Source organism: Colossoma macropomum, unplaced genomic scaffold (assembly GCF_904425465.1).
Source record: "Colossoma macropomum unplaced genomic scaffold, Colossoma_macropomum, whole genome shotgun sequence".
In the NCBI taxonomy this organism is placed as follows: Eukaryota; Metazoa; Chordata; class Actinopteri; order Characiformes; family Serrasalmidae; genus Colossoma; species Colossoma macropomum.
The window spans coordinates 63,238,048-63,250,710 of record NW_023494792.1 but is presented as its reverse complement, the minus strand read 5'-3'; the positions used below and the strand labels follow the sequence as shown (position 1 = coordinate 63,250,710).

General features: G+C 38.6%; 1 protein-coding gene across 1 annotated transcript in view; it reads left to right on the top strand.

The window, feature by feature from the left end:
• The first annotated feature begins 7,042 nt into the window (after nt 1-7,042).
• Nucleotides 7,043-12,663, top strand: part of nampt1 (nicotinamide phosphoribosyltransferase 1) — a 50,981-nt gene continuing 45,360 nt past the window's right edge. The window contains exon 1 of the mRNA XM_036577781.1: nt 7,043-7,235. Within this exon, the coding sequence (XP_036433674.1) occupies nt 7,188-7,235 (48 nt within the window). The 5' untranslated portion in view covers nt 7,043-7,187. The remainder of the gene's footprint in view (nt 7,236-12,663) is intronic.

Below are 12,663 nucleotides of genomic sequence, written 5' to 3'. Positions count from 1 at the left end.
CTGTGGCGGCACATAACAAAAACACTACTGGATGAGTGAGAAATCCGACCGGCTCCCTCTGCATTAAAGCCAGGTTAGATCAGGAGTCGAATGAGAAGCGACTTCAGCTCCGCCACTTTTTCTAGTTTTAACGTACCAGGAAACCAACTGCGCTGCTTATAAATGTCAATAACGCATCGCTGCTGTGTGACCTGCAGTCTGCACACCGGTTCTCAGTCGTTGCGAAACAGGGCTTTCGCACTGTGTTTAACACGACCCGTCTCAAAGATACTTTACTGACACAGCAACGCCCCCCCCCGTCTCTACAGCGAGACCAAAACCGAAGTTATAAAATCACTAAAGAAAACGGGTAGAATAGCTGTAACGCGCTGCGTGGACGTTCACGGCCACTGGATCTTATTTCACCGTAACTGCGCATTTTATCACAGATGAGTAGCAGCAGCTCCTCGTGCTCCAAACAAGAGCAGTGAATGAGAGCCTTCCAGTTCACTAACCACATCACTTCCATTTGATTTATTAATAAAAGATATTGGAAGTAAATTCATTATGGATCATTACAGATACTTTGCTTTAAAAGTACCAAGTCACTTTAAATAACAACACTGAGGTACTTAGTCACTTTAAGCTGTATATTGTCTCTACATTCTGTGTATATTTTGTGTATATTTAATATACTTCAGTTGTTTTTTCTTGTATTTTTATTTTTACTTATTAGTAAATTAGCTGAGCCTCACCACAAGCATTTCAATGCATAAATGTCCTGACATGTTGTATAAGTGACAAATAAACTTGAAACTTGAACTCGAAACTTGAGCTCACAGTGAGAAAATATAAATGCTATATAGAAAAAAAAGATGCATCGATAATCGTTTTATAATCGCATCGCAGCCTCTGAATCGTAATCGAATCAAATCGTGAGGTGCCTAAAGATTCCCACCCCTAATGAACAGCGTGTGTGAATATGGTTAAGTAGGGAAGCGCAGGGAACAACCTAACACAGGGGAACAATTTAACACGACTGTTAATGTTGTGATAGAAAGTGAAGCGGCGTGATGTCCTAGCCGCGGCCTCCCACCAAAATCCAGAGCGATTCATCAGCATTTTAAAGAGATCTGAGCCAAAGAGTGTTTTCAGGGCACGCAAGTCTTTTTTTCAGTTATTGAGCTGTTTGTATCACAAAATCCAGCCTGTTATCACTTTAATCTCCATCTTGTTTCTACAGTGCAGCACCATTTAGAAGCAGCTGACCAACTCACAGCCAGTGCAGCTGGGCTTCAGTCCAGCCTCCGCACTGCAGGGTCAGTTCTTACATACACTCTCAGAAATAAAGGTACTAAACTGTCACTGGGGCAGAACCCCTCTAGTCACTGAGGTGGAACCCTCAGGGGTCCATCTCAGTACCTTTAGTCAGGGAACATAACTGAACCATAATCCACTGAAATGATATGTTCTAAGCTGTACTGACTCCACACACCCCGTCTCGTCTCCAGGCTTTTATTTTACTGTTCTGTTTAAAACATTCGGTTATGAAAAGGTACAAATACGAACTTTTCACCTGGAAACACTTATTTAAGGTTCACAATCAGACCTTAAAACCACTGTTGGAGCTTTGAGGAACATTTACACTGTTTGTACCTTGATGAGCGAGAAATGAACAGAACCTTTATTTCTAACAGTGCAGCGTTCCAGCATTTTGTGTACCTTCAGTACACAAAGACTAATAAAGCACATTCAGTCTTTTGTTCCAGTTTACACAGATTTTAAACTGAAAAAGAGAAACTTCTGAAAACAGTGATTTTCTTCTGCTTTATTAGTGTTTTTCAGACGTCAGTATTTTTTTTTAATAAGTATTTTAATGAAATGAACATTATCAGCTGGTAAAGCTGCAGTTATTCAGAAACAGTGTTCATATTTTACTGATGTTTTTATTTACTGGACTAAAATAAATCTGTTATTGTTTGACTCACAGACTCAGTCAGTGTCCATATATAATCTGATGTGTGTATCAGTCGATCTGTCTGTCTGTCTGTCTTATAGATGATAATTTATAATTCAGAACAGCTGGAAAATGTATTTCTTATAACACAGAATCATTTTGAATTATACTCTGTTTGCACTGATTGATCAGATGTTTCTAGCAGGTGTTAAACTGACCCTCTGTCTGTTACAGTGAACCCACCCATGGGCTAAACTGGAACACTGCACTTCCCTCATTTTGGGTGGAGTTGTACTGGACAGTAGGAGCTACAAACAAAGGTCAAGTGTTGGTTTGTAGCAGAGATGTTTATGTTGCTTGTATAAAAACATGATTATTGCAACTTTAATATTTTTACAATTATTTCACACAAAACTAAACGTGTTGTTGTGTCTGCTCTCCTCTACGCACTCAAAGAGCTCTTTACATCATTAAATGTATTTTTGCATTGTGAAAGTGTTTCCTCAGACCGATGGAGAATGTGCTACATATGGTTCTATATAGAACTGTTTTTGAAAAGGGTTCTATATAGCACCCAATACGGTTCTTCTATTGTTACAAGCTTGACATCTTAACAATAGCAGACCCCTTTTTTCAAAATGGTTCTATATAGAACCATCTACAGCACATTCTTAGGAACGCTTTCACGATGCAAAGGGTTCTTTGAGTGTTCATGGTTCTGTATTGAACCATTTTGTTTACTAAAGAATCCTTGAAGAACCATCTTTTTAAAGAGTGCACCATGAGGAAAACAGTCCACATTACACACAGAATTGTACAAAAATAACTATGTAAATGTTTTTATCAAATCCATCTGAAAATGTATGAAAATATCCAGAATCCTGTCTGATGCTCTTCACCGTCTGATACCTTTAGAGATGAATTTGTGTTCCAGTATCTTCATTTTAAATCTGATCTAATGATCCTTTATCAGGACAGAAGCGAGTGTTGTGGGTATTGATACTCTGTGAAAATGCAGTTATGATCTGATATCTTGTTTATGTGAAATACATTGTGTGTGAGAGTCTGACTGCAGACGTACATGGTTAATGTAAAGTACAGTGCAGATCACAGAAGAACGTTTAGTTACATCTGGAACCTTCATTACACTCAACTGAACACAGATAATAACACATACAGATAAATGCATTATTATTATTATTATTATTATTATTATTATATTTTCACACATGCAAAAATATATTTGATATATACATTTGGAATATGTATTTTTTTCCATATGGGTTCCGTTACTGATTCTGATGAACAGGTGTTGTGAGTGCGTCTGTCCTGCAGGTGCCGCTATTTAGTTACAGTAAGGCCTGTTAAGACTGTGAAGCCACACTGAGATGCCTATTCAGTTTAAAATGGAAAAACACTGTAACAGTCAGTAACCAGGTTAACTTGAAATGCTGAGTTCATAGAACTTCAAATAATAAGTTAAACATTGTAAAACACAAATTACTCTTCTGTCAACTTAATGTTACAAGTTCAATGAACTGAACATGTCAAGGTAACATTGTTACTTTTTTAAGTGAAAAAACAGCATCATTTTTACAGAGTTTATGAACTGAAAAAATGTATCCTAAATTTTTCCTGTACCTTGTTTTTCTCCTAAGGAAAAGGAAAGAAGGAAGGAAATAAGAAAAAATAGATGAAAGGAAGGAAGAAAAAGAGAGAGAGAACGCTGTTAAACTTAAAAAAGTAACCAGGGTAACTTCAAACATTGAGTTTATTGAATCAAATGTAAAACAAATTTGATATTACAAGTTCTATGAACTCAAAGCTGCATTTTTTACAGTGAATGGAAGAAAAAAGGAAGGAAAAGAAAGAAAGGAAAAATGAAAGAAGGCAATGAGAGAAAGAAAGAGAAAGAAGAAAAAGAAAAGAGGGAATTAAGGAACACTAGGAAGAGGTAAATAAGATGTTTTGGGGACAACAGATATCAGGAGGTTTAGAAACGCTCAGATGAGCTGGAATGGAGGGATGGAGGAAGGAGGAATGAAAAAGAAGGGATGAACACAGAGAAGTGAGGGGGACAGAAGCCGGGCTGATCACTCTTATTAGTGATCCACTCTCGTGAAGTGGGACCTGATCATAGTTTGTTTTGTGAATTAGGCCTTAAAATCAGGCCTTAAAATTAATGTTATTTATAGTTTATTTCGTTTTTTTTTTGTTGCATTTTCTAGGTGATGAACTGGCGCTGTGAATGTGTCTGTCCTGCAGAGGTCGCTATTTAGTGACTATAAGGCCTGTTAAAATCCTAGTTCAGTTTAAAATAGAATGAGTTAAGATGATCTTATCTTTAATCGCGCTATACGTTACATATAACATTTGTGTGGTTCTGGTACCAAAAATAGCCAAAATTCCTTTCTGCATTTTTCCAACCTCTCTTACAATTCTTAATGGGCCTTTAAAAATGGTGTATGTAAATGAGCTTTGTTCTGATTGGCTGTCTTGTATTGATAACACATCTTCTCATAACTTATAACTTCTTATAACTTAATTCAGCATGAGTGGAGCGGAGCTAAACTGCGGTAAGCTCAAGGTGCGAAATACAGGGGGTCCTGGGGGGTCTGGGGCCCCCTGATTAACCCCTTGGACCTCCTGAATGTCTCAATCAAAATTCTGAAGGATCCCTAAAAATAAACTTATTATATTATGCTGTTATTGCTTATCTGCTTCTCCCACAATCAGCTTCTGTCTCTGGTGTTCTTAACTAACTAGAGCTGCAGCACTGCTCTGCCTCAGGGTGGCGCTGTAGCAGACTGGTTCACCCAGTTGGTCCTTCGTAGCCTAGAAACTGTAACTCTGCCCGGATTCCTCTGAAAAACTTTACAATGAGCTGCAGCAGATCTGTAAATCTGAAAACTCTAGAGCAACTTACAGAAGTGCTTTGTTGTCACAAACAGGTCCAAACTGCACTCAGAGCTCAAACACTGCCAGAAAACAAAAGCCAGAGCTGATAACTAGACAGAAAGACACAGAACTGAACACAGCAGAACTGCATTTTAATAAGTACTTACATTAGTGCACTGTAAACAATGCATGTGTAAATGTGTTTTTGTGAGGTCACAGATACAGTGTACACAAACCGTGCTGCTAACCGTATTTACACACTATGACAGACTGTTTTGTTAAAAATAATAATAATAATAATGAAGAGGGAAAAAAAGGGAAAAAAAAAGGAAAATTCAGTTTTCCGTGGTACCGGCCCTTTAACTGAAACACTTTCAGATTTCCATCTCAGTGGCATGTCGGAGAGTCACTTTTGAAAGAAGCTCCACTTGCAGCATTTCATTCCACAAACCAGGCTGATCACTTTCACTAGTGATCCACTCTCACGAAGTGGGAGCTCATCACAGTCTGTGTTGAGAATAAGGCCTTAAGATCAGGTTCCTACAGCCTAATAAGGGGAAGCATGTAATATATGAAAATTCTTACTTATATTTTATTTTCTGTATTTTTATTGAATTTTGTAAGTGATGAATTGGCGTTGTAAATGTGTCTGTCCTGCAGGGGTCACTATTCAGTTGAGACTATTTAGACCATGAACCCACTGATTTTATATATATATATATATATATATGTATATATATATATATATATATATATACATATATACATATATATATATATACATATATATATATGTATATATATATATATATATATACATATATATATATATACATATATAGTATGCACATACATATACATGTATATATATATATATTTATGTATGTATGCATATATATATATATATATATATATATATATATATATATATATATATATATATACATATATATATAGTTTTTTAAGGTGGACAGAAAGGCACCTGATGGCTATTTTTTCCACTTTTTTGTATTTATATATATATATATATATATTTAGGTATATATTTATATATGCGTATGCATGCATAGGATAAGTGGCTTTGAAGATGTGTGTGCATTTATTCATTCATTCATTCATTCAATTATTTTATTTTTATACATATACATTTTATATGTATACATATATACATACACCGATCTGGCATAACATTAAGTCCACCTCCTTGTTTCTACGCTCATTGTCCACCTTATCAGCTCCACTTACTATATAGGTGCACTTTGTAGTTCTACAGTTACAGACTGTAGTCCATCTGTTTCTCTGATACTTTGTTAGCCCCCTTTTACCCTGTTCTTCAGTGGTCAGGACCCCTACGGACCCTCACAGAACAGGTACTATTTGGGTGGTGGATCATTCTCAGCACTGCAGTAACACTGACGTGGTGGTGGTGTGCTAGTGTGTGTTGTGCTGGTCTGAGTGGATCAGACACAGCAGTGCTGCTGGAGTTTTTAAACACTGTGTCCACTCACTGTCCACTCTATTAGACACTCCTACCTTGTCGGCCCACCTTGTAGATGTAAAGTCAGAGACGATAGCTCATCTGCTGCTGCACAGTTTGTGTTGGTCATCCTCTAGTCCTTCATCAGTGGTCACAGGACGCTGCCCACAGGACACTGTTGGCTGGATATTTTTGGTTGGTGGACTATTCTCAGTCCAGCAGCGACACTGAGGTGTTTAAAAACTCCAGCAGCACTGCTGTGTCTGATCCACTCAGACCAGCGCAACACACACTAACACACCACCACCACGTCAGTGTTACTGCAGTGCTGAGAATGACCCACCACCCAAATAGTACCTGCTCTATGAGGGTCCATGGGGGTCCTGACCACTGAAGAACAGGGTAACAAAGTATCAGAGAAACAGATGGACTACAGTCTGTAACTGTAGAACTACAAAGTGCACCTATATAGTAAGTGGAGCTGATAAGGTGGTCATAATGTTATACCTGACCGGTGTATTTAAGGTGGACAGAGAGGCACCTGACAGCTCTCCCGAGTATCGAAGCCGTCCCGCCCTGGGCCCCTTTTTGCCCCGCCCCGCGCGTCGACGTCACCAGAAAGCCGCCCAATCATAGAGCGGGCAACCCGATCTGGCCCCGCCCCCCCACTCGCGTGCGCTCGGCCTTCAGTAACTACGTGCTTGGTTGTGAGTTTCCCCGCGGAGAGAGTCAGAGGGAGAGAGACCCAGACACACAGAGGGAGAGAGAGAGAGAGAGCGAGAGAGTGAGAGAGAGAGAGAGAGAGAGAGACTCAGTGATACAGAGAGGGAGAGAGAGAGAGAGAGACAACGGCGGAGACTCCAGTGTAAAGGGAAGATGGAGAGCAGAGACTTCAACATATTGTTAGCCACCGACTCCTACAAGGTGAGTGAGCCTCGGTTCGTTTCTGCTCGGCGGGTTTCGGCGCTCCGGGCTGGGCGGCTGCTCTCTCGGTCGGCCGGTGAGTGAATGATGAAGCGGGCAAGGTGGTTTCATCCTCCGAGGCCGTCACGTTGAGCGGTGTAGGCCGGGCAGGGATGGCAGGTCAGTTTGAAAGATTTTAAAGCCCATATTTTTGTATTTCAGCTCACATTTTTAGTCAGAACCGCTCTGGTATTAAAAGCAGGGTCGCTGAATTGCGACGAGGCTGAAGTTGGTTTCCTATTCGCCCGCGTCTTGTTCGAATTTTCCCGTTCCACCTTAAATGGTGCAGCAGTTACATTAGGGCGCCTCGGGCGCCCTAATGTAACTGCTGCACCATTTAAGGTGGAACGGGAAAATTCGAACAGGACGCGGGCGAATAAGAAGCCGTTGTAATGGTGTGAGGTGGAGCCAAGCCTGAAAGGACACGGGGGGTGAAAGCCGGCTACAGCCCCCCCAAAACCCGGCGGCAGTTTAAAATCCAGCGGGTTGAAGGATTGGCCGGTCGCCGCGGCGTTAGCCGCGTTAGCTAACGATAGCTAACGACATCGCTGCTAACGTAGCGCTTAGCATCGTGTTCGCCTCAGAACCAAAACTGAAAGCGCTGCTTTTTCTGTTCACTTGTCTGTCAGGAAATTGAAAGCTAGAACTCCGCTTTCCCCACCAGGGTGGCTAAAAAAGTTTAATTTCTCTCTTTCCTCCGAGCAGATCAGCGGTCAGTACATCACTGTCCGAGCTCCAGCCTTCAGTATCTGACCGAGCGCTGCTGTAAACCTGTGGATGCTCCTTTCCTCCACAGGAGAAAATATATAGCTATTTAGTAAGTCATAATAATAATAAGTGCTCCGTATTTACTTAGATTCTACTTAGTATGTCGTAATTGTGACCTAATATCTCGTACTAATTACTTAATAAATCAGTTATGAGATACCAAGTCAGTTATGACAGTCATTATTATGAGATAACAAGTCATATTTATGAGATACGAAGTCATAATTACAAGAAAGTAAGTCATTATTATTAGACGCGAAGTCATACTTGAGATAATAAGTCATAATTATGAGATACTGAGTCCTAACTATGAGATAGTAAGTCTTCAGTATGAAATATTAAGTGTTATTTTGTGATACTAAGTATATCATCATTATTATGAGATGCGAAGTCATAATTACAAGAAAGTAAGTCATTATTATTAGACGCTAAGTCATACCTGAGATACTAAGTCATAATTATGTGATATGGAGTCGTAACGATGAGATAGTAAGTCTTCAGTATGAAATACTAAGTCATTATTATGTGATACTAAGTTTATCATCATTATTATGAGATAGCAAGTCATTTATGAGATGCGAAGTCATAATTACAAGAAAGTAAGTCATTATTGTTAGACGCTAAGTCATACTTGAGATACTAAGTCATAATCATGAAATATTGAGTCGTAACTATGAGATAGTAAGTCTTCAATATGAAATGTCATTATTATGTGATACTAGGTTTATCATCATTATTATGAGATAGCAAGTCATTTATGAGATACAAAGTCATAATTATAAGAAAATAAGTCATTATTATTAGACGCTAAGTCATACTTGAGATACTAGGTGATAATTATGAGATATTGAGTCGTAACTATGAGATACTAAGTCTTCAGTATGATATATTAAGTCATTATTATGTGATACTAAGTTTATCATCATTATTATGAGATAGCAAGTCATATTTATGAGATACGAAGTCATAATTACAAGAAAGTAAGTCATTATTGTTAGACCCTAAGTCATACTTGAGATAGTAAGTCATAATTGAGATATTGAGTCATAACTATGAGATAGTAAGTCTTCAGTATGAAATATTGTGTTATTATGTGATACCAAGTATATCATCATTATGAGATGCAAAGTCATAATTACAAGAAACAAAGTCATTATTATTAGACGCTAAGTCATTGAGTCGTAGCTATGAGATTGTAAATCATCATAATGAGAAAGTAAGTCGTACTTAAGAGTTACCAAGTCATAATTATGAGATACTAATATAATCTTATTATTATGAGAAAGTAAGTCATTATTGGGGGAAAATAAGTCATGATTATGAGGTTTTAAGTCTTAATTATGACATAGTAAGTTGTTACTATGAAATATCAAGTCATAATTATGAGATTGAATCTCAATATTATGAGAAAGCAAGTAGTCACTTAGAGATATTAAGTCATGCTTATGAAACTGAATCTTATGAGGTGCAAAGTCATACTTATGAGGTGTTAAGTCACAATTATGACATAGTAAGTCATTATTATGAGGTACTAAGTCATGATTATGATATGCTAAGTCATAATAATGACATAGTAAGTCATTACTGTGAAATATTAAGTCATTATGAGATTGAATCTCATTATTATGAGATACTAAGTCATAAAATTATGATATGCAAAGTCAGAATTATGACATAGTAAGTCATTATGAAATACTAAGTCATTGAGTCTTATTATTATGAGAAAGTCACAATTATGAAATACTAAGTCACAATTGTGACATAATAAGTTATTATGTTTTTATATCGTATTTTATTATGAGATAGCAAGTCATGATCATGAGATACTGAGTCATAATCGTGTAAAACTTTCTCACTATTATGATGTACTAAATGGCTGTATGTTTTCCTCCGGGGGTGGAAGTGGGTTTCAGTAGGTAAACAGGTCAAACTGATTAAAATATGAAGAAGGTTAACGTATCAGTGAGCTCCGCTCGGTCCACACCCATCCAGCCACTCAGCCGGGCTGCTAAGTGCAGGTGTGGCAGCTCGTTTCTCATTTAAAATGAAAGTGAATCCCGAACGCCACGTTTGTGCACTCAGAACTAAAATACCCCCTTCAGCATCGGTAATATGCAAAAGACTGACAGCTCAGCGTTTAGTCGCCTCCAGCACGTCAGTCATCACTGCGTCTAACTTTGGCCTGAAGTGCCGCCCTGTTTGTTGGGGATTTTCCACCCTAAAGCTGTGTGGAAAGGTGTAATGAATCAGAGCTCTTAGATTTACTCATTCTGTGCTGCTGAAATCATTTTCATATTAAAGCTGCAGTTTTCGATTTGTCTGAGCCTTCAATTATCATCATCTTAGCAAGTTATAAGTGTGGCAGTTTAAAGGATAATTCAATCCATTTTTAAAAATCTCTGCATAATTAATTGGTTAAGATGTAAACAGAGTCGTTCAGAGTGGCTTGGTGTGAAACACTCCGTTCTAGAGAAACTTACCCTGCAAGTTATCAACAATGGCAGTGATAGGAACCAGACGTCCACCTAGGGGTGTGGGCGATATGGCAAAAATATTGTATTGCGATGCTTCTAGACATTATCACAATACACAATACTTAGTTTATCTGAGATTTAATAAGTTGGAACAGACAAAATAGAACCTGTAGTGCCACATGATAATAATAATAATAATAATAATAATAATAATAATCTACAATTGCAATGATTTTCAATGCTTTTCCAACATTCACTGCACTAAATGTAGTTAAACAGGATTAATGTTGCTCTCTTTATAATGAAAATGCAGTTGATCAGCGTCTACAAGTACTGACAGTGTACTTGTTATGTTGAAAAAAGTGTAATGCGTAATAAATTGTCACGATATTGATAAAATATCGCCACGTTGCCCACCCCTTCGGCAGAATGGTTCCTTAAGCATTCTTTTTTCAGTTTTCTCTACAACAAACCATTTCAGATCAATGACTGTTCAGATCTCAGCCATTAAATTGTGCAGAAATGTTGAAAAAACAGTGATGTTCCTCTTTAACATAATAGCGCAGAGTTTGTGAACAGCCTGTAAATGAAGTAGACCAATCAGAAACAGTCAAACACGCATGTGCTGTGACATCACAACCACAGCTAACCGGCAGCATTCAAAGCCGGAAAACGTGGATATGCTGGTGTTCTTCAATGTTAAGAAAGATGGTTCTTCAAGATGGTTCTTTAGTAAAGAAAATGTTTCTATATAGAACCATGAAGACTCAAAGAACCCTTTGCATGAATAAAGGGTTAGGCATCATGAAAGTGTTTATCAGATTGATGGTTCTATACAGCACCAAAAGGGTTCTGCTGTTCAAGCTTGTAACAGTAGAAGAACCCTTTTCATAAGGTTCTATATATAGAACACGAACACGGACAACACGGCTTCCATCAGTCTGAAGAACCCTGCATGCTATGGTTCTTTGAGTCTTCATGGTTCTGTATAGAAGCATTTTCTTTTCTAAAGAACCGCCTTCTTTAAGAGTAGAGCTGGGTGATACAGCAAAAATGTAATATCACGATATTTCAAGAAATTTTCACAACACACGATATCACACTGTGTCTGTGTTTTCAGACATCTAGACAGTTGGAACAGAGAAAAAAGAGCCAGCAGTGCTACATTTAAAATAATACTGTCAAATTGTGATTTTTATCCAATACTTGGCACTAAATTCGGTTAAACAGGACTAATTTTGCAGTTGGTCAGTGTCTAGAAGCACTGATGATATACGATATATGTGTATTGTGACATAATTTATCACTATAGCGATATATATTGTCATATTGCCCTGATGTAAACCTCAGTTTGCGAACTGTCATTCAGGAGCAACCAAACATCCACATGTTGTGACATCACAACCACAACCAACGGGCAGTCTGGCACACTGCGTTCAGCCTCAAGCTGGAAAAAGTGAATGTGCTGGTGTTCTCGGCCAAAAGTGCCCCCCCCCCACACTTCTCCCGCCCAAAGACGTGACATCATCAGAATAAACAGAGCCGAGGGCAGCTCGGTTGCACAATATGACTAATCCAGCCGTGCTATTATATCAAGCCCACACTAGCTATATTCTGCTCCCTCACAGCGCAGTTTGGGCTTCAGGGCATCTGAAAGTGAGCCGTTTTGGAGCTGCGTGTTAATAATCGGGCTCCTCCAACGAAAAACCATGTATTAATCGTTCCTTTTTTGGCTTATCAGTTATTTTATTTTCTATTTTCTATTTGTTGTCAATATTAATCATTTTATTTGTTTCCTTTTACGTTAAAAGCTCAACCGTGCTTTATGTTTTAGGCTGTTTTCTCACTCGTCCCGAACGGTCGAGTCCGCACCCAGGACCGATTCTGGGCTTGTTTGGGGGCGGGGCTCATGATCACTGGTTTGCTTTCACACACAAGAACTCCATCCGAACCGTGGATACAGTTCCATGCATCACGTTTCTGTGGTCAGGTGTGCAGGATGGTCAGCAGCTTCATCCGTTTGCTGCTGTTTATTATTTTCCTTGGACACAAACAATCGAGCAGCTCCTTCTGTCCACAGCCGTCCTCTCCCCATCACCACACTCCGACAGGGAAGTGACGCAATAAATGGAAGCAGTTACATTACA